This window comes from Apus apus, chromosome 10 (assembly GCF_020740795.1).
Source record: "Apus apus isolate bApuApu2 chromosome 10, bApuApu2.pri.cur, whole genome shotgun sequence".
Taxonomy (NCBI): Eukaryota; Metazoa; Chordata; class Aves; order Apodiformes; family Apodidae; genus Apus; species Apus apus.
Window position 1 is genome coordinate 19,557,161 of NC_067291.1, and position 22,779 is coordinate 19,579,939.

The 22,779-nt window shown below is 41.6% G+C and overlaps 2 protein-coding genes across 4 annotated transcripts in view; one reads left to right on the forward strand and one right to left on the reverse strand.

Annotated features, from left to right (window-relative positions):
• Positions 1–18,366, forward strand: part of MAP2K1 (mitogen-activated protein kinase kinase 1) — a 33,899-nt gene extending 15,533 nt beyond the window's left edge. The window contains exons 3-11 of the mRNA XM_051628204.1: positions 280–426; positions 3,504–3,581; positions 4,096–4,147; positions 10,023–10,147; positions 13,013–13,220; positions 13,696–13,760; positions 15,434–15,495; positions 16,455–16,500; positions 17,452–18,366. Of these exons, the coding sequence (XP_051484164.1) occupies positions 280–426; positions 3,504–3,581; positions 4,096–4,147; positions 10,023–10,147; positions 13,013–13,220; positions 13,696–13,760; positions 15,434–15,495; positions 16,455–16,500; positions 17,452–17,565 (897 nt within the window). The 3' untranslated portion in view covers positions 17,566–18,366. The remainder of the gene's footprint in view (positions 1–279; positions 427–3,503; positions 3,582–4,095; positions 4,148–10,022; positions 10,148–13,012; positions 13,221–13,695; positions 13,761–15,433; positions 15,496–16,454; positions 16,501–17,451) is intronic.
• SNAPC5 (small nuclear RNA activating complex polypeptide 5) lies at positions 35–22,620 on the reverse strand. Of its 3 annotated transcripts, none has more exons than XR_007890404.1 (5): positions 22,509–22,620; positions 21,689–21,778; positions 3,703–3,817; positions 2,788–3,106; positions 35–73 (listed from the first exon to the last, which is right to left on the reverse strand). XR_007890404.1 is itself a non-coding variant. In XM_051628205.1 (3 exons), exons 1-3 carry the CDS (start codon positions 22,596–22,598, stop codon positions 20,976–20,978), a joined length of 288 nt encoding a protein of 95 aa, XP_051484165.1. In that variant the 5' UTR covers positions 22,599–22,620; the 3' UTR covers positions 19,916–20,975. The 3 variants fall into 3 exon arrangements, 1 of the variants encoding a protein (XP_051484165.1); XR_007890405.1 differs by having other exon boundaries at positions 39–73; positions 2,973–3,106; XM_051628205.1 differs by lacking the exons at positions 35–73; positions 2,788–3,106; positions 3,703–3,817 and adding an exon at positions 19,916–21,083.
• Between the last annotated feature and the right edge of the window lie 159 nt (positions 22,621–22,779).

Sequence of the window (22,779 nt, forward strand, 5' to 3'; positions counted from 1 at the left end):
GGAAATCTCACCTTTTCATGGGTACTGATGTTTCAACTTTCTTGTGCAGTACTGGAGTCTTTTCTCTTTGCCACTGAGAAAGAAAGAATGGATTATTTTACAGCTAAGTCACGGAATAATTCTGGCTGGAACGGGCCTCAGGAGGTCATGTAGCCCAACCTCCTGCTCCAAACGGAGTCAGAAACAGGGTCAGAGCAGCCTTGAAAGGCTCTCTGACCAACCTGTTCCTTCTGAATGGCACTTTGCCACTAGGAAAATAATGAGTGGATTATTTTACAGTTAATTCACCTAGAGATCAAGCCAGCCATTCGAAACCAGATCATTCGTGAGCTGCAAGTTCTGCATGAGTGCAACTCTCCATACATCGTGGGCTTTTATGGAGCTTTTTACAGTGATGGAGAAATCAGCATTTGCATGGAACACATGGTAAGTATGTATAAATCTGCTTCAGCCTGCAGTTAATAACAGACCATTAATGCAAAACCTGATAGTCAACAGGACCTAAGTTAACAAAGTCAGCCTTTTGCAGGAATAAAGAATCAAATACTGTATTTTGGATTTACTCTGCAAACCTGAGGCTGGGACTGATAGGATCTGGTTTTTCCCCTTCTCCAGTATCTGATCTCCTGTTTAAGTTCAAGCTGTACAAATGTAGCCTCCCAATAGCTTCTGCTTAATCCATGGTCCTTTTTGTTTTATTTAAAAATATTTACCCAATTCTGCCACTTAGACACTTGTTTGGATTTGGGTTTCGTTCTAGTTTTACGCAGAACAGACCAGATCACTCTGATACTCCAGCTGTGTCATTCTCACAACCTATGACAATCAGAATCTGTCTTAGCTGAATCCATATTGTTTCCTTTTTTTTCAAATTTCACAGAAAATGCAAACATAAGGAATAGTGCACAGGAAGTGAACAAGCCCAGAAGGATCTTATGCAACTTTTTTAATATTAAAAGAATATTTTTAACCATGTTTCATTTTAATAGAAAAGTACACATTCTTCTGGACATCTGTTTGCCTTTCTGTAGCCATATGGAGCCAAATACTAAAAGTAAATTTTTTTGTATTTAAAGGACAGTCACATTTTTTGCCTCACTTGCTTAGTAGAGGAGGTTTTTTAACGATATGAAATATGATAAATCTGAAGACCTTTTTATTTTTTTCTGGAAAAAAAATGTTTCTTTGGAGAGAAATCTTGTTTTTTTCTGGAAGGTATATGTGGCTGTTTTTAATGCTTTTCTGGTCTTCTCTTAAAAAAATTTTTAGAAGAAATCAATGGTTGCCTAGGAACAAGTGGTCATGATCCAGTTTTTAGCCATGTGCTAGCAGAATAGAAGGTGTGCATACCCCAAAATACAAATGACTGTTGGGAGTTACAAAGATGTTATTTTCTCAAAAGTGCAAACAAAAATGAAAAATAGGAAGGCAAGAGATGTTAAAAATGACTGTGTGGGCATAGTTTCAGAATACATTGGTGCAATGTTACAGGTGTGCACATCTGCTTTTTGCTAAAAAAATTGTTGACACGTGCTGAAGGAGGCATGGTGGGGTATAATTACAGGCAGAAATAAAAGCCTTAAGGAATCTATTTATCAATGAGAAAATTAACAGGAGCAGTCAGGGTTTGTAAATTCCTAAACAAGGAATGATCTTTCTGACAGGAGACATCTCCTCAGTTTCAAATGAGGCAGGATGAAAGCTGGGGCTTTGGTGCCAGATCTGCTCCAGGTCAGACTGGGTACAGGATTTTACAACAATAGATCAATAAGATATGAAATAGAAAGAGAAGGTGGCTTATGTAAACTGTAGTCTTGATTAAGTTATTAAGCTATCAGCTTAATGCAGATCATTAGGTGCAAGGTTTAAATCTCCTTTTGGATCATAGAACAGACAAAAATCTCGTTTTTATGATTATTTTTTTACATAACTTTCTTTCAATTACTGCCAGTCAAAAATTATGTTACAAAATGTAAGTATGAATATGAACAAAAAGTTGCAGGTGGAAAAGGCACAGAACTTGAAGGTTTGATTGTCTGATATTTTTAGGTACAGAAACTCAAAATCAATGCATAACTTAGCTTAGCAGCAGGTATTTAAAAAGGAAAAAGGACTGGATTCTGCTCCTGAAAGACACTGAAGGTTGCAGCCAACACTAGGCAAGTTGGATTTTCTTCAGTCTCTTCCAGGATTGGAGCTAGTCGTTGGGGAGGGGGAAAAGGAAAAGGTGTTTTTCTGTAGGAAGCCTTTGTTAATATACTGGTGCCTCAGCAGAGACAGCTGCCCAGAAATGCAGACTGGTTTACACGAGACTTAAATAGAACTATTGTTTTTTTCTGTTGGTTTATTTTTAATCAAGTGTGGTGATCAAGTAAGTATTTATGTACTAGCCTTCTCACAAGAGTTTTAGATTTTAATCCACATATAATATTGTTTCTCTTCACATGTAAAAATGGTGAGGAAAACTTCCAAAGGAGAGATTAGGGCAGCAGGCAGTTACTTTCTCCAGTTGGGTTTTTGTCTTGAGTACTGGGAGGTGTCAAATACTGATCCAGACAACAGGATATTGTTTTTTAATTGGAGAAATAACTTTTTCATTTTTTCTTTGGTTTTATATTCTGTTATAGAGAATCTGAAATTTATGCATAAACCTATTGTTGAATCCATGGCTAAAAATATTTTTTTTGTACAGTTTTCCTTCTCAAAAGCTCTTAGCAACAGTGGAATATATTTGGCTTTGCTGAGGGTGAATGTGCACCTGGTAAGATTAGCAGGACTGTTACTTACAATGAAACTTCCCATTTTGGTTCTTGGAGAGCTGTGCCAAATCAGCCCTCCATCCTTGGGAGCTGACAGAGTCACCCTGGATGTGCAGAGCTAAGAGGCCAACTTTATTTGTGTTGGGTCTCCTCTGGGGTTGAGGGAAAGGGGGATCTGGGTTGAATGACGACCATGGGGTGCCACTAGCACACCTTGTATTCAGGAAGAGAGCTCTGTCTTTTCCACTGTGATGAGTTTTCATCCCTATAATCAGAATTGTAAAATCTTCTGTGCTGCTTCCATCTTCCTCGCTCTGTCTTCAGAGTGACAGAGTATCATGGGATGGCTGTGACAAGAAAAAAAGGCATGTAATTGCATTGGGCTGAAAGGTACAGAAATCTGTAAAATTCCTTATGCTTGGTTGGCAGCTATTTGTGCACAGTACAGCCTTAGCAAGGGCCAGACTATGAATGCTAGTATGGAAGATCATTATGTAAAGTGTTTATTTAAGTGGATGTTGTTCCTGGCCAAATGTTTGTTTAAAATAAACACAAAACAGACAAATTCCTATTGGGGAATAATGTTTTGGGTTTGTTTTTTTTTCATACATAACAATGTTAAATCAAACATGAAAAGCAACACTTTTTTTTTCCTCACCAAATTTCAGCTTGAGACCATAGTCCTCTTTAAAATGTCTTAGAGTAATTTAATTGAAGCTTGACTGTTCAAACATTTATTGTTAGGATGGTGGCTCCTTGGATCAAGTTCTGAAGAAGGCTGGAAGAATTCCAGAGCAGATACTGGGCAAAGTTAGCATTGCGGTGAGTGTGCTCGTGGCTGGAAGTGGGTACATCAGGGAGCACTTGTGTCTTGGTGTGGTAATGCCAGGCCCAGGAAGCTGCCACTTTGAGACTGAAGGATGTGTGAGAGATAAAATATTACCTTTTAAAAAGCTGTCTTTGTGCATGATGTTGTTTGGTAGCTCAGGGCACTGGAGTGAGTAACACGTTCTATTGTGTTTGCTTTGATTTTTCTGCTGTTGTATCAGCTGATGCTTCTGGATAAGAACAGAATTAACATTTCATTAACAAATTTTGGATGTTATCTTTTCATATCTTTTGTGCAACAAGCTCTGTATGCAAAACTTGAATAGGGGGTTGTTTGACTCCATTTTTCTAGTATGAACTGGAGGTACAAATTAAAATACTCATTTGCAGTGATTACATTTTGGGATTTCTGTTATCTCACATTCCCTTGAAATTCTTGTACAGACAAAGCATGTAATTATCTCTTATGTTTCATAAATTAACATTTTTTTCTTTTATTTGTCTTTAGGTAATAAAAGGACTCACATATCTGAGAGAAAAGCATAAAATAATGCACAGAGGTGAGATAAAATAGTACATTGTAACTTTTCTTGAACATAGTTTTTATTCACGTTAAAGTACATACTTTTTTCTGATTGATTCTTTATAGTTCAATATTACTTTGGTTCAGAGGGACTTTCCTGGGTCATTTAAGGCAAACTTTTTTTTATTCTGAATCTCTTACTATAGCTATGAAGCTAAGAAGCAGACTGTATTGATTGCAGGCTTCTCTTTTGTGGTTTGTGTTTTTACTTTTAAACAATCAAATAATAGCTCTTTTCTGGAGAAAGGATGCTGGAGGCAGGCTCTGTGGCTGGCAGTTGCAAAGTCATTTGTTTCTGTTCAGAGCAGAAGGGAGAGAGACACTCCTGAGAAAGAGAACACCTTATTTTGGGGCATACTGGGAGAGTGACTTCTATCCTGTAGATCTCAGTTCAGCCATAGCAGTGGTTTGTTACCACGTTGGTTGCTTGTGGCTTTTATAGGTTGTTCTTGCTCAGCTGGCTGCAATTGTTTCTTTCTTTTTTCTTTTTCTTTTTTCAGTTTTTAAAGTCTATAAATCTGATAAATCCAAAAATAAAGCCCTTCTGATCTTGTTTCAGTGCAGCTTAACCTCACAGTATTGACTACTTCAGAGATTACACTTCGTGTTTGGACCAAGAAGAGTTCCTCTCCTATATTGCTTCCAATTTTACACTGCAGGGCACATTCAATCCAGTAAAATTCCACATACAAATTGGGATTGTTGGCTTTTCTGCTCACCTTTCATGGGCTGCACTCTGACATCAGAAATACAAGACCTTGTACTCTTTTTTTTTTTTTTTTTTTTTGCAAAAATTCTCATTGAAGTGTGTGATGTCTGATAAAGTGGGAGTTAGATTGACATTTTGGAAGCTGATCATGGCCAGTGTTGGCAGCTGAAAAGAAAACCAGTCAGCATTATGTTTCCATCTCTTGACATATGGAGCCAGATTTGCTGACTTCTGTCTTTGATCCCATCCACCAGCCTGTTTGTGCTACAGATTGCCCTTGTAGACCCCCATCTGTAAGCTGACCTCAGGTGGGAGCTGGCACACCAGATGGAGGTGTTACAGCTTAGCGTCTTGCTGGAGGAGGGCCCTGCTCCAGCTTCCTGCTGGTCAGGTTTCTGAGCAAGATGCTCTCCTGCAGAATGAAGCTCTCTTCTGGAGGCTGGCTGATGCTAAGCTGGATACTGGCTATACTGTTGTGTGATACTCTGTGCTTAAGGAGGGGCTGGCAAGAGGAAAAAATAGACAAAAAGTATGCAGACTGAGGTGGTGTTAGGAGGGTTTAGTGTTGTCAGATAGCTCTGATACTGAATGTTAAATGTGGCTTCAGATGCAGGAATGCCATTATAAGTGTACTGACTGCCCTTTGACGTGTTCAGTTCTTCACTTTTTGTAATTAAAAAGAAAAAGGCTTCTTATAGTTTTCCTTTTTTAGGCTTTTTTAGTTTAAGTATTAAGAACTCTTGGAGACACGTGGCCCTGGGTTAAGGTTGCTACGTAGTGAAGCCAGAATGAAGCCATGTCTGTAGCAAAACAAGGGTAATGTGTTTTACTGGGAAAACCCCTGTAGTGCAGGTAAAGCACTTTCTGGCAAAGTTTCCCTTTTCCAGACTGTCTATCTTTAATCCTATCTGCAGTTAATAGTATTAGTAAAAGCACGTTTCTGGTATAACTTAGCATTATTTTGGTGACGCAGCTATAATAATTGGAGTTTTTTGTCACTTATTTTCTCTAGCCCCTCTAGTTTGCCCTCAATGATTACCTAGTGCTGACATAACATGACCAAGATCTGACATGTGCTGTTTGTTCTCACTCAGTCTCTCCCTGGGTGAGAATATGTACAGTTGGTGGGCTTGGTTTAGTAAGGGGGTTTGTGTGGTGGTGAGAGTGGGAGACTTAAAAATGAGTAGACATCCTCACTAAACATGGGTACATAGCAACATAAGACCTAAAAAATTTGTACAAAGTCTAAAGAAAGCAAGACTTGTGATAACTTGTTTTAGGGTTATTCCATGACTGTTTTATTCCTTGTGTGTGACACTGCCGTGTCAGCAACAGCTTGTAATGTTGACCTGGCCATTGAGATTGCCAAGAAAAGGAGAAACAGGATGCTATAAAGCATCATCTAACAGTAAGATGCAAAATGTGAACTCAGATCTTTTTATTTTAAGAAAGGAGTTGTCATGTCAAAACAGTTGTATTGCCTACCCAGCAAAAAACTCACCATTCTCAGTATTTTTGCTTGTGTTTTTTTGTTTGGGGTTTTTGGTGGGTTTTTATATATAAAATAATCCTGAGAGGAAGGAATCTGTGTATGGGATTCCTCCTTTGGAAATCCTGGGCATCCAGCTTGTTTGTTTGTTTCTTGACTAATCTCACCCATGAATGTACAATTTTATAAATAGGTTGTTCACATCACTGTTTTTGTTGCACTCTATGTAAATCTAGGGAAGAAAAAGTGGTTTAAATGAACTTGTCAAGACAGGACTGCAGAACACCAAATGCAATGCAGTGTGGTAGCTGCTCAACAGGAGGTTCAGCTTAAACTGCTTCCACACCCAGATGTATCCTGGACTAACTGTGACCTCTAAGGAAAAGTTTTGGCTTGTCATTCCAGGCAGCTCAAGGAAGAAGCCACTGGGGCTTACAAAGGAAGCAATGGAAAATACTTAATTTTTATAGACCATGAGCTCATCTTTGTTTTGGTCATCTTTGAAAAGACTTGATAGAAATTGCAAAACATCTGAAAGACGAGCTGGTGGGACAAGTATGTTCTCAAGTGTCTGGCTACTCAATAACTTCTGTAGGAAAGGAATTCTTAACCTGGTGGTGTTAGGATAATGTCCAGAGCCACCTTTCTTTCAGAATGAGATTTCTTTCAGAATGGATTTGTGCCTGGGGAGGCAGCAGGGTCAGGCAGAGGAGGCATACTTCTTACAGAGATTGCAAGACATCTTGTAAATCCTGGAAGCTTCTTTGTTTTAACTAGTTCCCTTTTCAGTGTTGTGTGTCCCTCGCTCTGGACTGGCTAAGGACTCTTCTAGAATTGCACGGCTCTGTTCTTGGGCTGTCTGGGATGGATCATTAAATGTCCTTTCACTTCAGTAGCACACTTGGTCTTCCTTGCTAGATTTGTCCGTTTCTTGCAAGTTAGAGGATACGTTTTGGAGGGTGCCTTGGCATTCCTGTTCCATTTGGCAATACAAGTCCCTGGTTTCCAGAGAAACTGCTTAAGTGCTCAGACACTGGAGTTAAAATAGCAGAGCACGCTACATGTAGAGAGGTGGAAAGAGAACAGCCTTCCCAACATCACACTCTTGAGTACACTGGGTGCCTTGTGAGGAAGATGATTCTATGATTCTATAAAATGGAAATGCTGAGGGCAAGACAAGCTTCATGTAGAACTGCAGTGAGGAGTCCTGGCTTACTGTGCTGTTCTAAGAAAGATACAGTGGGGGATTATCAGCCAGAGAGACACTGAGGGTGAAAGTTAAGTCTTTGAAAGACCAGGTGGATTCTAGAGCATGTAAGATGCTTATGAAGAGGATGCTGTTTGGTTCACTGACAGTGGAATGCTGATGTTATTTTTTTGCCATTTAATTAGGAACATGAAATATTCATGAGCTATAGAGATAAGGGAGGATTTTTCTCTCTCCTTCAAATTGAACTAGTAGATGTGCATAGATGAGCAGTACAAATCTAGAGGCAATATCTATTTGTTCAGGCTATGCAGTGCTTCCAGTGGTTTTTGCAAATGTTTTTTCCACCTTGCTGTTACTTTAGGTGTAGATTCCTGTGTAGCTGGAGGTCTCTGACCTCTGCTGCCTGCTTTACTGCACCAACATCTGCCTCGTTTTTGCTTTTTGGGTTTGTTTGCGTTTTTTTTCTGCTGGAATTTTAAACTGATAGGTCATGTTCCTAAGCTTCATTCTGCCTTTTCATTGTGAAGTGGACTCGTGGTGGTGTCTCCGTAAGTAGTCAAACTTGCACAGAGGAGGTAGAACTTGCATAAGGTTCAGCTGTCTGCCCAGAAGGCCTCTAAAATCCCTTTTTACTGAAGCCCTGCTCAAAGTTAAATGCTGTGTAACATCTCCACAAACCGCCTGGCACCTCGGCTTTTACAGGAGGAAGATCTATTGAGGAGAACAATGTTTATGAGGCAGCTACTTGTGTAGGGATGGGAATTAAGGGTAATACACACAAAATATGGGCTTCTGTTCTTCCCTCCCCATAAGGAGGAAGGCTGTGCCTGGCAGAAGCAGCTGGAATTTTCTTCTTTACAGTTGAAAGAAGGTGTATGCAGGCATGACTGCCTCTCTGTTAAGACCAGGGAGTAATTCTTCTTAGGGCACCGTGTGGATTTTCTACTGGCTGATGCTGGCTCCAAGCAAGACAGGCAAGCTGTAGCTCGCTGTCCTGTTCCTCAGCCTGGAAGAACTTGTGTACACACAAATGATCACAAAATATGTCAGTGTGCTGGGACAGTTTCAGTTACCTAAAAAGATGATGTCAGGAACCAGAAAACTGGCCAGAATTTTCAAAAGTGGGTAATGTATTCAAGCTTTGTGCTCTTTAAAAGGAGGCTGAGGGGAGAAACTGCTAAAATACAGTTTCCAGTCTCCATGGATCTTGCTCAGTGAGGCATAACCTGCTGCATGGAGATCTTTTTCCAGTGACAAGGAGTCACATTAGTATCATCTTTCCAGCTGACATCACAGACTAAAGTCAGTTGCTCAGTCACTGAAATGAAAGCTGGTTGGAATATGTTTGTGTTTAAAAGTGAAAAGCCAGTGAAAATATGATACAGATTATAGACTTCTGGATCTGCTCTTGAATAGCAGAATTTTAAGTGAAATTTGGATAGGCTGAGCTGATCTTTCTTCAAAACCAGTTTCTAGTACCCTTTTTTCTGTAGCATTACTTTGCGTATGTGAGCTGTTGATTCCTTATCTTGACAATGCATTGGAAATGACAAGCTGAGCAGAAAAATATATTAAAAACCTTCTTTCAGCTGTAAAAGAAACAGATGATTGTTCTCTGTACCTTTGCATCCAAAAATAGCTGTTATTAGTTGCTTAGCTACCAGTGACCCTTATTATATTTCCACTTAGAAAAAGTGATTAATTCAAAATAATGAGGGGTTCCTATCACAGGTAAACAATCTCTAAGTGTTTTAAATGCAGAATTTCAGTAATAGGATATTTTCAGAGCTTTAAATTAAATAAAAACACAATAGCCTAACAAAACCAAGACCACCACCTCTGTTCCCGCCCTCACCCCCCAAAAAAAACCCAAACCAACAAAAAACCTCAAACCAGACAAAACCCAGAACAGCAAGAACACACACTGCAAGAATTGTTTTGCTATCATATGGTTTCTGGTTATGTACATAGGAGGGGATGCTGGGAGTGATGGGCTTTCTTAGTTTACAAAGTAGACCTTTGTAAAATAATACCTAGGGCCTCTTTCTTTGTTATATCCAGGCAAAAGAACATTGAAGTGGAATCCTGCTGACATACACTTTCAAGTTGATGTCAGATGTCAGCCATTGCAGTGAGGATAAGGATGCCCAACCTTAATATTGGAAAGCTAAGACACGGGGTGAAACCAAAACTTGGAACAAATAGTCTTTTTGCTCTTGTAGTTTAAATACAGATAAAGAAAAATTTTCTATTTTAATAGTGAGTCTGTGATATGGGTCTAGGTAGGAAACTAAATCTTTGAGTATTCTCAGAGAAGGGGTAGGGTTTTCCTGTTTAGAAGGGAAACAAAAGCAGACATGTAGTAATTTTCACCTTTCATGTTACTTTCGTTGTCAATTTTTCCATTTTATCTCTTATAAGTCATCCATTCATTTTTTTTCCAGATGTTAAACCATCTAACATTTTGGTAAACTCTAGAGGTGAAATCAAGCTTTGTGATTTTGGTGTCAGTGGACAACTGATAGATTCTATGGCAAACTCCTTTGTTGGCACACGCTCCTACATGTCTGTAAGTACAGATTTTATAGCTTTGAGTTTACTGTACATGATGGTAGAGTTATCACAACTCCTGTAATCAAGGAACCAACTGTTGCTGTTACTGCTGCTGTTCATAGTTCAGTGCTTCCTGCATCCCAGGAATATTGCAGTATCGTATCAGATTTGGTGTGTTAGGAAGGAACTGTTGCAAGAAAAGCCAAGCAATGTGGAATATTTTGTAGCACTACAAAGGAGATGTAACTGCATCTACATTGCAGAATCCAGTGGGTTAATGCATTTAGGTTTTGTATATCTGTGCCTCCAAAAAAAGCCCAGTGTTTCTAGTTTTCTTTCCATATGGAGTGTGGTTTTCTTTCCACTCCAGCACTTTGCTGTGGCTGCTGTTGCAGGCGTGCTGGTACCTCACTGGTGATCCTGTTGGGACTGCTCCAGGAACCCAGCACAGCTGCAGCAACACAGGAAAACAAGAGGTGGCTGGTGTGGACAAGGCCACAGCAGCTCATCTGAGACTATTCACAGGGTGTTCTTTGTTCCTCTATATGAGGAATACCTTGAAACATGCTCTTAGGATGAACTCTTGGCATGATGTGAAAGTCACAGTTCTGGGGCATAACATGTCTCTGGTTCTGCTGCACACGCCTTGTTCAGCAGACAGCCTCTTAGCTTCTGCAGTTAGTGTTCACAGAGCTGCTGTAGGATTGAAACTGTGTGGGCTTAAGCTTAAAGGAAAAAAACATCATGCTGCTGCTTCTGCTCAGCATGGGACCTGCATTTTAACATCAAAGGCAGTATTCTCCCTTTTTTTTTCCCCACTTGGTACTGGTAATGTACTTGGAATAAACTGTGGCTTATGTTTCCACATACATCTAGAGCCTGTTGCTAATTAGCAGAAAAAACAGCTCCATTTCTTCTGGCTCCTTTTCATACTGCTGGCTTTGCCTTTTTCTTCTGCTAGAGGGAATGAGAGCAAAGTGGTGTCTACCTTCAGTTTTCTTGAATATATTGTTTTTACAGACTGAGGTTTAGCTTTGCTTTCCACCATCATACCTCACACACCGAGCCATGGTGGTGATTTTATTTATTCTTTTTGATAGCATCTGAAGTACCTTTACTTGCAGGATCTCCCCTAGCACACTTTTTTCAGATAACAGCTATAGAGTTGTTACATGCTAAACAACAGCCTGTTCTACCATGTGAGGATGTGTACAATCAACAATGTTTAATTTCAACATTTTCTAGATTTCAGTTATTTTCATATAACTAATACTATGTGTGTTTACTGCTTTTTTTCATCCACTCACTTCCTCTACACTTACATTTTGTGGAAATCACTTGCCTATCTTTGGTTTTGGGCACCTTTGTCCATTGTCCAGCAATTGTGTAGTTAGACCAGACAGCTTTGGGACTAGCTGAGGCGAGACAGAAAGCTCAAATATAGTCTCAGTTGATGTTACAAAACTAACTTAATAAAACCATCACCCATTATGGCAGAGGGAGGAGACTCTGCAGGAATTCTGCTTTCTTGCATTCTATGAGAGGAACTTTCAAATTATGTATTTTTTCAAAATATCCATATAGTAAGGTAAGAATCTGCAGTATTTTTGTAAAATATGAGCTTAATTTAAAAAAGAGAACAGAAAAGCAAAGTCAACACCTTCTTTGAGAAGTCTTAGTAGAAATGGGTCCAAAGATGATGTAGGTCTGTGTATTAAAAGTTGCAGAAACCACATTCAGCACTCATCATAGATAAAGCAAGTACAAAAACCACACAAAAGGAGTTAGTTAAGGGCTAATCTTATGCCTTAGTCTTCAGGCAGAAACAGAAGATGGGTGTGCTGGTCAGAGCTGAGGATTTTTGGAGCCATGTGACTGGAATATCCAGATACAGTTCTAATTGGGATTCAATTGACAAAAAAACCCATACATTACTATTTTTCCAGTGTTTGGGTCTTCTAAAGACAATACAAAAATGTTTTTAGCTGAGTCTGTCTTACCTGCATACATTTTTGGAATCCTTACACTGGCGTGTGCTTATAATCTACCCAGTATTTGTGTTTGTCCTTTCCAGATTTTTTTTCCTGAGAAAAATTTAAGCCTATTGCTTTTTTGTTTGTCAGGCCATAATGTGTGAGGGGTTATGCTGGCAGAAAAAGTGTCTGTCTTCCTATCTTGTATGTATTTTTCAATCACTCTGCCTCCAGGAGAGCTCTGTGCCTGGCATGATACTTTATCATTCCATTTGTACGTTACATTTTATTATCATTTAAATGGACTATAAAGCTCAACAGTTTATTTAGCAGTTGTTTGAATATGGATCTAAAACTTCAGTGTGCACAAATATAGCAGTCCTTGCATAAATGCATTTCTGCTGTAGGGAGCTACCAGAATTGAATCAGCTGAGAAAAGTGTCACAAACCACAAGATTATTGCTAGAGCAGCAGGTCACTTTTGGATCCACATAGAATCAATAGTTCCCTTCCCTCTCCTTCCCAAAGCTGAAAACCAAGAGCAGCTTCTCAGGGAAACCAGGTGAATCTTCAGTTGCTCATACTAGTTTTGCCGCCTTGCTCTTTAATTACCCCATTGTCATTAATAGTTGCAAGATTTAGAGATTCTGCTAAAGAAATAAACCAGCAGCATAATGGCATAATTTAAGAAAAAAGCTCAGAGTTTATTTGGAGTTTTTGTATGTAACGTTTGTGGAACTTTTGGAACTCCAGAGGCTACATTTAAAGGAAAATATCAGTAAATCACTCATTGGGACATATCATACTATTAATTGATGTTTCATCCGTCATTTCATCAATTTTTCCTTTCTTCTTTACACGACTGTCTCTCCTTCCTTTTTTTTGTGTGTGTGTGTGTGTGTGTGTAGCCGGAACGACTACAAGGAACTCACTACTCAGTGCAATCAGATATATGGAGTATGGGGCTGTCACTGGTAGAAATGGCTATTGGCAGGTACCCCATCCCTCCTCCTGACTCCAAGGAGCTGGAATTAATGTTTGGGTGCCCCGTGGAGGGAGATTCTCCAGTCACAGAGACCTCGCCCAGGCAAAGAACACCTGGTCGACCAGTGAACTGTAAGTTACAACCATCTGTTAAATTCTTTTCTAATACCTTCTTCATTAGTTTAAAGCTCTTCCTTACCTGATACTGGTCTGCATAGTGTGACGTTAAACTTTAAAAAAATCAGGATTGTATTGGGCACCCACCTCAGTCTCACTGTGAGGAGGTGTCTGAGACCAGAGATCCTGTCGTTAATAACTGAAGCTGTTCGTGAGCATCATTAAGACTTCAGTCTGTTGTTGTGGTTCACTCCTCTAGGCAATGTGGGTCAAAGTGCAGTAGGACAATTCCCAGTGAAGTTAATGGTTTGGATCAGACCTGAAAACAGTGTCTTTTTGCAAAAAAAGTACTATCCTATTGCTGATCCACTTTTTTCCCTGTAAATCTACTGGATGCCATGTAAGAACAGAGTATGACTTAGCTTCTTAGAACACCCCTACCATGGAAGGGCAGTAACACTGTTTTTCCACTTCTGCAATCTCTTCTCAGCCTGTGGCCCAGACAGCAGACCCACCATGGCAATCTTTGAACTTCTTGATTACATCGTCAATGAGGTAATTAACTATTTGCACTTGTACTAATACAATTGTACATTTTTTAAGCCATCCAGAATGTGAGGGTTTATGGAGTTCACGTTAGAATAAGCCATGTTATCTTTTATTGCTGTAGTATGAGACACATCCTTGTTATGTGTGTTAGCTTGATTTTTAAATTATTCCCATGAAAATTTTAGTTCATTTCTCTGCATCATTTCAGTAGGTTTATGTGGTTTCCAGCCTGGATCATGCAACCTGTTAGGACAGTTAATAGCAAACAGTACAATCGAGCATATAAATAACTGGGTTTTTTACTTAATTTGTTTTAGTCTTATGCAAAACCTAGTTTCTAATACTGTAATTCCCAAATAGCTTTGCTGCAAGGCTTGTTAATAGATACTGGTCTTTTCGAGCTGAGAATCTGGTTTCCAATGTTTTCACAAGAGCTGCTGAAACTCACATAACTCCACTGCTTGTGTCCCTCCAAAAAAAAAAGCCAGCATACTCCTGTTGGCTGTCATTTGTAACAGCTGGATAACAGAATTGTTTGAGGTGAATGAATTAGACAGGTTCCTGACACACCTATTTAACAAGCACAGCTGGTGTCCAGGTCCCTGCCCAGCCTGGCGTGGCTGGTGCTCTGGAGCTGCTGTTCCTCATCCACAGGCTCCTGTCTCCTCTCACACCACAGACCTATTTTGCATATTATATAACACTTTAATATAACAGCACCAACTCTTGGAACAGAGTTAGCATTGGATTATTTGAGATGCTATGGTCCTGCTCTCCTGACTGCAGAGGTCAGCTGAAGCTGAAGAGCTGCAGTAGTTGAGGATTTGACAAGATTATCTTCTGCCCCCTCTGCTGTAGCACGCACACAGTCTTCAGCCTGAGCTGCTGCACCCAACAGGATCTGTACACCAGTGGGTAGCTTAATGCAGGCTGCATCTCAGCTATCTACATACAAGTAACCCAAGAGTAAGTGCTCCCAGCACCCAGAGTATAAGAATGAAACCTTACCTCTGATTCTACAGCAAATGTCATGGAGAACAAGACAATAATATGCAGGTTTATATAGTACCTCTTCTTTCTTTGTCAGAATTATTTTTGAATTCATAACCTGAACAAACTTATTCCCTGGGACAGACCATTTAGAGCAAAAGGATTATGGAGCTAATGATGTGCAGGGCATCTTCTCTTCCCCAGACTGGAGATGAGTAGTGAGGAGAATAGCAGGGTGCTCATTACTGCCAGCTGCTCTGAGCCTTCTTTAATGACAGCTCAAGGCTGTGTTCACCCCGTTCAGGTGAGCGTGTAGGAAAAAAAGCCAAACCAAAACTCAACAAAAATGACCCCACCATAGAAACTGTCTCTGGTCTGATTTCTTATTGAAACACCTAAACTCCAGCAGCTGTGAGTGTAATAGCCAGAATTAGTCAGGGAAAAAACTCAGCATCTTTACTTTGTAAGTCATAGGACAGCACATCCTGTGTTCATATGTTTGGAAGCTGAAGTCTGCCTGACAGTTGGTTCAGAGCTCAGCTTGGAAGGGCAGCCTGGGTGGTGCTTAGGCTTCACAGCTTCCCCCAGACACAGGACACACAGTGGGTAGATCTCTGGGTAGGTCATGCATTGTAGTGTGTTGGTTGTACTGAATGGTTCCTGATTTGGTTTGATTTTCTTATTTTCAGCCACCTCCGAAACTGCCCAATGGTGTTTTTGGTTCTGAATTTCAAGATTTTGTTAACAAATGGTGAGTATTGTCTCTATGGCTAAGTTGAAAAGGGATCAGCCTTGCTGTCTTAACTGTATTGATAACGTGGCAATCAAGAGTCCCCACTTGTAGGCCGTGGCAAACGTAAAGCAGTTTCAATGAACATAATTCTCTTTCTCTACCTGTTTATGTGCCTACAGCTCATTTTACAGGCACCAGGCTGACAGGACGTGCATCCAAAGAGAACCTCAAAGCTGAGGGTTGTTTCCCTCTTTTAAGATAGAATTTCTGTTCTCTGTGCAACTGAGTTCAGTACTTCCTCACACTGGAGACATGATAGGACTTAGGGGCTCTGATCATACAGCAGAGTTGTAGAGGATCCTCACTTTCAGGGCAGCCCTCACAATGTTCTGTGATGCAGAAGTCTTGCAGCTGCTTTTTCCTTGCCCAGAGCTTCACTGAACTGCAGTCTTCATCACTCCAGTCATTCTCCCATCTGTTTACTTTTCTAATTGTACTTCAGTGGTCCCTGCACTGTGTGTTCAGTGTGAAGGGAGGTAGCTCATTATAGTTTGAAAAGTTAATTTCATTATTAAAAACTACATATATCTATTTGTTTAAAAGGAAGAACAGTAGTTCAATACCTGTACTTGGTACTGACCTTGAAATGGCTTGGGTAAAAGAAACTTGAGGGATGAAGCAGCTCATACTGTTGAGGTTTTGTTTAAGTGGGAATTTGATCTCTCCAGCTTGGTTAGGCACTCCCAGCCCCCTGAACAGTGTCAGACAACTCAGGATTTTTTACCTAGAACTGTTCCTGTGATTCCCTATGGAAGGGAGCTGCTCACAGCCCTGGTCTATATTTGAGAGTCACTGCATTGCTTCTCTCTAGAGTGGTACCTTCTTCAGACCAAAGCTGTACACCAAAGTGATAATACTTGATCTTTATTTTAAAAGATAATAGTGTGTAACTTGTGTAACACTTTCTCTTTTCCTAGCTTAATTAAGAACCCTGCTGAGAGAGCTGATTTGAAGCAGCTGATGGTAAGTGAAAGTTCTTAACTTTTGAACTAAGAGCACTCCTCCCTGCAGGTTGGGTTCCTCAGCTGATTGGAGATCAGGATCAGAGCATATGGCCCAGAGTGTAGTTTGTGGCCCTGGACACAAGCAGCTCATATGGTTTGAGGGGGGATTGTTTTTCTGATCCAGTGATGAAGGGCTGCAAGCTTCACACACTCCTGCAACAGCAGCTGGTGGGTTTTGGAGTCTGTCACTTGATAATTACAATTAGTATATTACCTAATGTTATTGAGTTAATTAGCAAAAGAATTCTCTCTCTTGTTTTTATTAGTCAATAAGAAAGTATATAGATTATTACTTATAGTAGGACAAAATAACAAAATTCCACATCTTCTAGATTTTTTTTTTGTCTGGTGAAACACAGAATTTGCCTTGGTCATCAACTTTGTCTTGCAAAATATGTAGAACTACTAGACACAAACAAATCTGCATTTTTTTTCTGCATGAAATGACCTCATCATTTCCAGTGGATCTTTTCATGGCCTCCAGTGTCCTGCCAAGACTTGAATTCCACTGCAGAAAATCAGGTTTTCCCTGCACTGATCCTGCTGCACAATAAGGGTGCAAAATGCAGTGTCAAGACTCTTTCTCTGACTAAAAGCCTTTCTGTGCACAGGCAAATATTTTCCAGAGTATTATCTCAATTGGCTGAGTCACATCCTTATCTCATGCCATGGTGCAAGTCAGGCACTGTGTGGGCAGTGTTCCTCTGGAATGCTCTGCAGTGGGTACAGTTCAGGTGCTGGTTATTTCACACATCCTGCAGGAAAGCTCTCGTGGTCACTGCCAGTGGTTTGAGTGTTAGAGGTAGCTTGAATACTGAAAGTAAACTGGATTGATTGTAGTTCATGTTATTCAAAATGATTATTTAAGAGATTGGGTGCTTGAATAATGCTGTGCTTCTCCTCTGCTCAGATTCATGCTTTCATTAAGAGATCTGAGGCGGAGGAGGTGGATTTTGCAGGGTGGCTGTGTTCAACCATAGGCCTTAACCAACCCAGTACACCCACGCATGCTGCTGGAGTCTGAATGTGGAAGAGCAAATCCTGTACTGTACATCTGTTAACAACAATGCTATTTTGGTCCTATTTCCTCAGCTTGTACCTGTTCAAACATGTATTTCACCTCTTAAGGAAGAATGTCTTTATAGCATGTGCCAAATGGTTTTAAACTTTGTCATAAACTACTTGGTATTGTATTGGATTGCATTAGTTTACTGACCAAAATGTTCAGATGTTTAAGTTACAGTGCTTGCTGATTTTAAGTGATTATGGATATTCTTTCTTAATGAAAATATCACTGGGGGTATTAACCCCCCACTTGTTTGAACCTTATCAAGATTCTTTGTAAATTGTTGGTACTTCAATCATGCTTACCTAATCTCCCCTGCAAAAAGGATTAGGGATGCTCCAAAACTGTCTCTGTTGAGCATGCTTCTGCTGCTGCCAAACTGTATCTGAAAGTTAGGCCTAATGGTCCCACTGTTGCTGTTGTTTTGAGATCTCTCTTTCCAGGTAAAGAAGGCAAGAGCTCTGCATTCCTTGGAATGTACAGGGCAATATTCTAATTGTAGACTTGTTCATATTTCTGTATTTATTTTTAAAACATATCATCATGCTTGGATTTAGTGGTGTATGTCCAGTTGATTTTTAAGTCAGTTCTTGGAAGTCTCCTACAGAATCAAGGCAAACATCCAGGCAATTTGCTTTCTTTTAACCTGAAAATCCATGACAACTGTGTTTTGTGTCTAAAGTGTATGAAGATCCTCTATTGTTTTATTCTCTCAGATGTTTAGCAATGGATTCTCTTAATAAATATATTATCAAGTAACTTCTTGAAGCTTTTTTTGAACTCAAAAATGTAACCAGTCTTAGCCCTAAGTTATTGCTGTATTGCACACACTTTTTCTGTGTATTTTTCCCCAACCATGCAACATCCTTAGCTGGCATTGCAGTGTGTTAACACCCTGTTTACAGGCTTTCTGTGGAATGTCCAAGAGAAGCCTGACTCCAGAGGTTTTGTCTGTGTGGACACAGGAATGTTGCTATCCATCCCGCAGGGGGAGGACCTGTGTGCCTGCATCTGTTCTTCACCAGGAGTGTTTGTACTAAATTACTTCTTCAGGTTTGGCCTCTGCCAGCAACTTGGCAACCTTCTTGCTTCTGCTGGTCAGCAGAGCAGGGAGAGGGCTCTCAGGACAATGTTTTGCCCTCTTAACAGCACTATAAAAAGTATGGCTCTGTGAAAGGATGTTTCTGACCTGGAAATGGCTGAAATTCCTTCCCATAAGGAATCCAAGTAATTCTAGACATGAGCTTCCACTTGGCTGACAGTATCAAGTATCAGAGGGATAGAGTGGCCCTCAGCCCATCAGCAGTAGGAAATGACTCACTGACATGTCAAAGGCTTCCTCAGCTTGTCTGCACTTGAATGTGACTGTGGTGACAAGGCTGTGCAGTTTAATTTTAAATCTGTTCTCAGCTTTATATGTGAAGTACTACAGCAGTATTCTTTACTATTTGGTAAAAGAAATACACAGTATGTCTAGGTTTTGAGATGTGAATCCAATTTTACTTGTTTGCTCCGCAGCCAACAATCTGAACAATGCCAGCACAGTTACATGTAGCAGCACACCAGAAGTACTTTATTGCAACATGCAATAGACCTGGTTTGTTTAATCCAGCAGCAAGCAAGGGCCTTGATCACAAAAAACCAGCAGGAGGAAAGGATACAAAGGATAGCCACAGAAACTTCTCTAAAACATGCTGGGGACAAGCGACAACAGCCACAACTACCCTTTGGAGAGGAAGCCCTAGAGCGGCTGCTGCAGAAGGTGAGTTGCCAGGAAGCAAAGGGAAGGCAGCAAATGGTCCTGCTGGGAGGCAGAGACATGAGCCCAGGGAAGCACCCTGAGCTTGAGCAGTGTCACCTGCACAGGAGGGAGAACCTGCCCACCCACTGCCTCACACACCACCTCCTCACACACATTCTTTGACATGCCAAGATGTAATACTTTTGGCTCAGACTTTGTTTTTTTACCTGTGAATCTTGGGAAAGCTTTGCTGAATGGTCTGCACCCCTCTTTCACCAAGACAGCCAGAGTTCTCAAAAACCAATTATCCCTAGCACAGGCTGAAGCCAGTTAGATTCCAACATACAGTTTCTATCACAAATAAACTCTCCTCAAGCAGTGGCAGGAACTCATTGGAGGTTGATGTTAGTGTTCTGACCACACCCAGGACACTTCTCCAATTTCCCTTCCTGCTCTTAAAAGCAAACTTCACTAGACATTCTCTTTTCTCTTGAATGATGACAAAGACTCACTGTGCAATGAACAATCCTGGATATAACTATTCTCCCAGTAAGTTGACAAAGTGGCTGAGTTAGAATATTAGTTTTATTGTTTTTAATCCACTAAACAGAGTTTGGGTTTCTGTGCTTTAAAACAAGTCTTTAAGAACTGATAAAATACTCAGCTGCACCACAGGGTCTCTGCACTCCATGAGCCGAAAAAACTTGTCAGTAAGAGCAGCACCAACTTGTTACTGTACCATTAAAGGAGTTGTGGAGGGGACTTCACATCTCTTTCCATTTTATAACTAAGCTCTTAAACTCCTCCTCCCTGAAGATCAACTGAAAGCAGAAGGTGGACTCACATTGATTTATGAAGTTACTGTGGGGGAAAAAGAAAATTACACCAATTTAACAGTATTAGTCCCTTTTTACAAGTGCCATGGACCAATTCTTGCCATACAATTTGTGGCTAAATAAAAGGCTAATTGGCTGCTACTCTGACACAGAAATAGAAAATGCTACAGTTTCAGTCAGACTGACAGTACCTAAGCAGAGCACCAGTAGGTACAAGGAGAGGCTGCCTCAGAATTCAGTTGACACAGTATCTGTGCCCAGGGAGCCTGGGTCCAGGTTTCCATGGAACTGAGAACACAGCAGTGGAAAGCCTGGAGACTACCCTGGACACATCTCACTGCCTGTCTTAAAACTTCCAGTTCAAGCAAGTGAGGTTAAAATACAACCATTGATTCAGCCAGCAGCATCCAGGGCCTGGCTTTATTTCTCAGCATCAGGAAAGAACAACAGACGAATTATTGCTTTTAGTGTACGTGTTAAATTGGTCTGAATCAATTAAGGACTTCTCCCATCCACATAGCAGGTTGTAGAAAGATACATCAGGTTTTAAATGTGGAATGGATTATGCTACATATTTCTGCAGCCAATTCTCATTCTTTTAACATCTAAGTCAAGATGTGCCAACTGTGACGTTCCTGTGTTCAGGTGTAACTCCCTAGACTCCAAAAGTCTTGAACATCACATAGTTCATATCCATGTTCAGGACAAAGTGAAAAACAGTTGGTGAATTCGATATGAGTGAAGAAGAAATTCCTGAGTCTGCACTCAAAACCATCTCTGACTTCTCTCTCTCAAGAATCTGATTCCTCCTCCTCTTCCTCCTCCTCTTCATGATCTTGAAGACTTAGGTGTAATTCAGTTTGATTGATAGCAGCCTCGTTGTCCATCTGCCCAAGAGTCTGTCACAATAAAAGAGTTTAACTTGCTAATTATCAAGACCAGCAGTGATATTGAACACTTCTCAAACCACTATTAAAACTGCCCAGTCACAGGGTCTTTTAGAAGTCTCAGTACTGAAGCTGCTCCTGCACGAGCCCATCAGTGACAGGCACCCATTCTCCAGAGAAGAGTTTGAACTAGTTCAGGCTGACCATATATTTAGTAAGAGGTTCAGAAGGTACCTGTACCTCCACCCTTGCAGTCAGCTGGCTAAATGTGCCTGTCACAGTTAAGTGGATTGGACACACTGCTAAATAAACAGTGAACTGAAGCTATGCCAACATAAAGCAGGAATTTCCAATCCCCCTGGAAACAACACGCTGCTTTCAGTGATGGGAAAAAGCAAAACCCTTCAAACATAAACTAACAACAAACCAGACATTTTACAGCTGCGCCTTTCAGTTAACGAGCAGCAGGTCACTAATAAGCACTCCAGATAAAAACCACCCATGGAAACATCTACAAGCACTTAAACCAAAGAGCTGTCTCTGTGGCTGACACAGACAGAGCCCATCACAGGGGACAGCCAGACCCTCACTTGTCACCAGACAAGGACGTCCCTTACTTTGTGAGTCTCCTCTGCAACAGCTGATGAAGAGACTGTCACATTCTCCTCCCTGGACCTGATCATGGACTGCAGAGCCAGCTCTTCCACCTGCAGACAGGGAACACAAGCCTTTGCAGTAATTACTTATTGGACTCCATCATAGAGGTATTAAATATTTTGAATAATCAACAGCAGTAACATCCAAGCTTTCCAAACCTGTCTCACCACTCCTCAGTGCACAGCAGGACGCTGATGACACCAGCACAGCCCCGTCTACGGGGACAAGAAGGGTTGTGTTTAGGATCCCAGGCTTGTTTGGGTGGGAGGGACCTTAAAGACCATCCAGTCCCACCCCTGCATGGGCAGGGACACCTCCCACCAGCCCAGGCTGCTCCAAGCCCCATCCAACCTGCCCTTCAACACTGCCAGGGATGGGGCAGCCACAGCTTCCCTGGGCAGCCTGGGCCAGGGTCTCACCACCCTCACAGCCCAGAATCTCTTCCTAGTGTCTAATTTACATCTACCTCTTCCAGTTCCAACAGATATTACCCCTCAGTCTATCGCGACATGCCCTTTCTAACAAAGTCTCTCCCTCCGTTTTGTGAAACGGTTGCAGAGCCGGAATGACAAGGCGGGGAGGCCACCGGAAACCCCCAAACCTCTCAGCGCCGCGCCCAGGAAGCACGAGAGCACGAAGCGCATTAAAACGCAAGAGAACGCGAGAAGTGGCGGGGCAGGCCCCGACCTCTGCCCACAGCCGCGCTCCCGCGCCCTCCGAGGCCCAGGCGGGCAGCGCAGCCCCCGCGCTCGGCGGCGGGTCCCGGGCGGTGCCGCTGACCTTGAGGCGGGTGAGCTGGTCGCTCAGCGCCGCCTTCAGCCGCAGCAGCGTCTCCTCCTCGCGGCGCAGCTCCTGCAGCCGGCTCAGCATCCCGCGCGCGGCCCCCGCGCCGCACCGCCCCGCACCGCGCGGCCCCCGCACCGCCCCGCGCCGCCGGCGTCACGGCCCCGCCCTCCGCGCGTGCCCGGGGAGCGGCTGCCGCCGCGCGGCCGCGGCGCGTCACGGCGCGGGGGCCGGGCAGGACGGGAAAGCCCAGTTCTCGCTCTTCTTT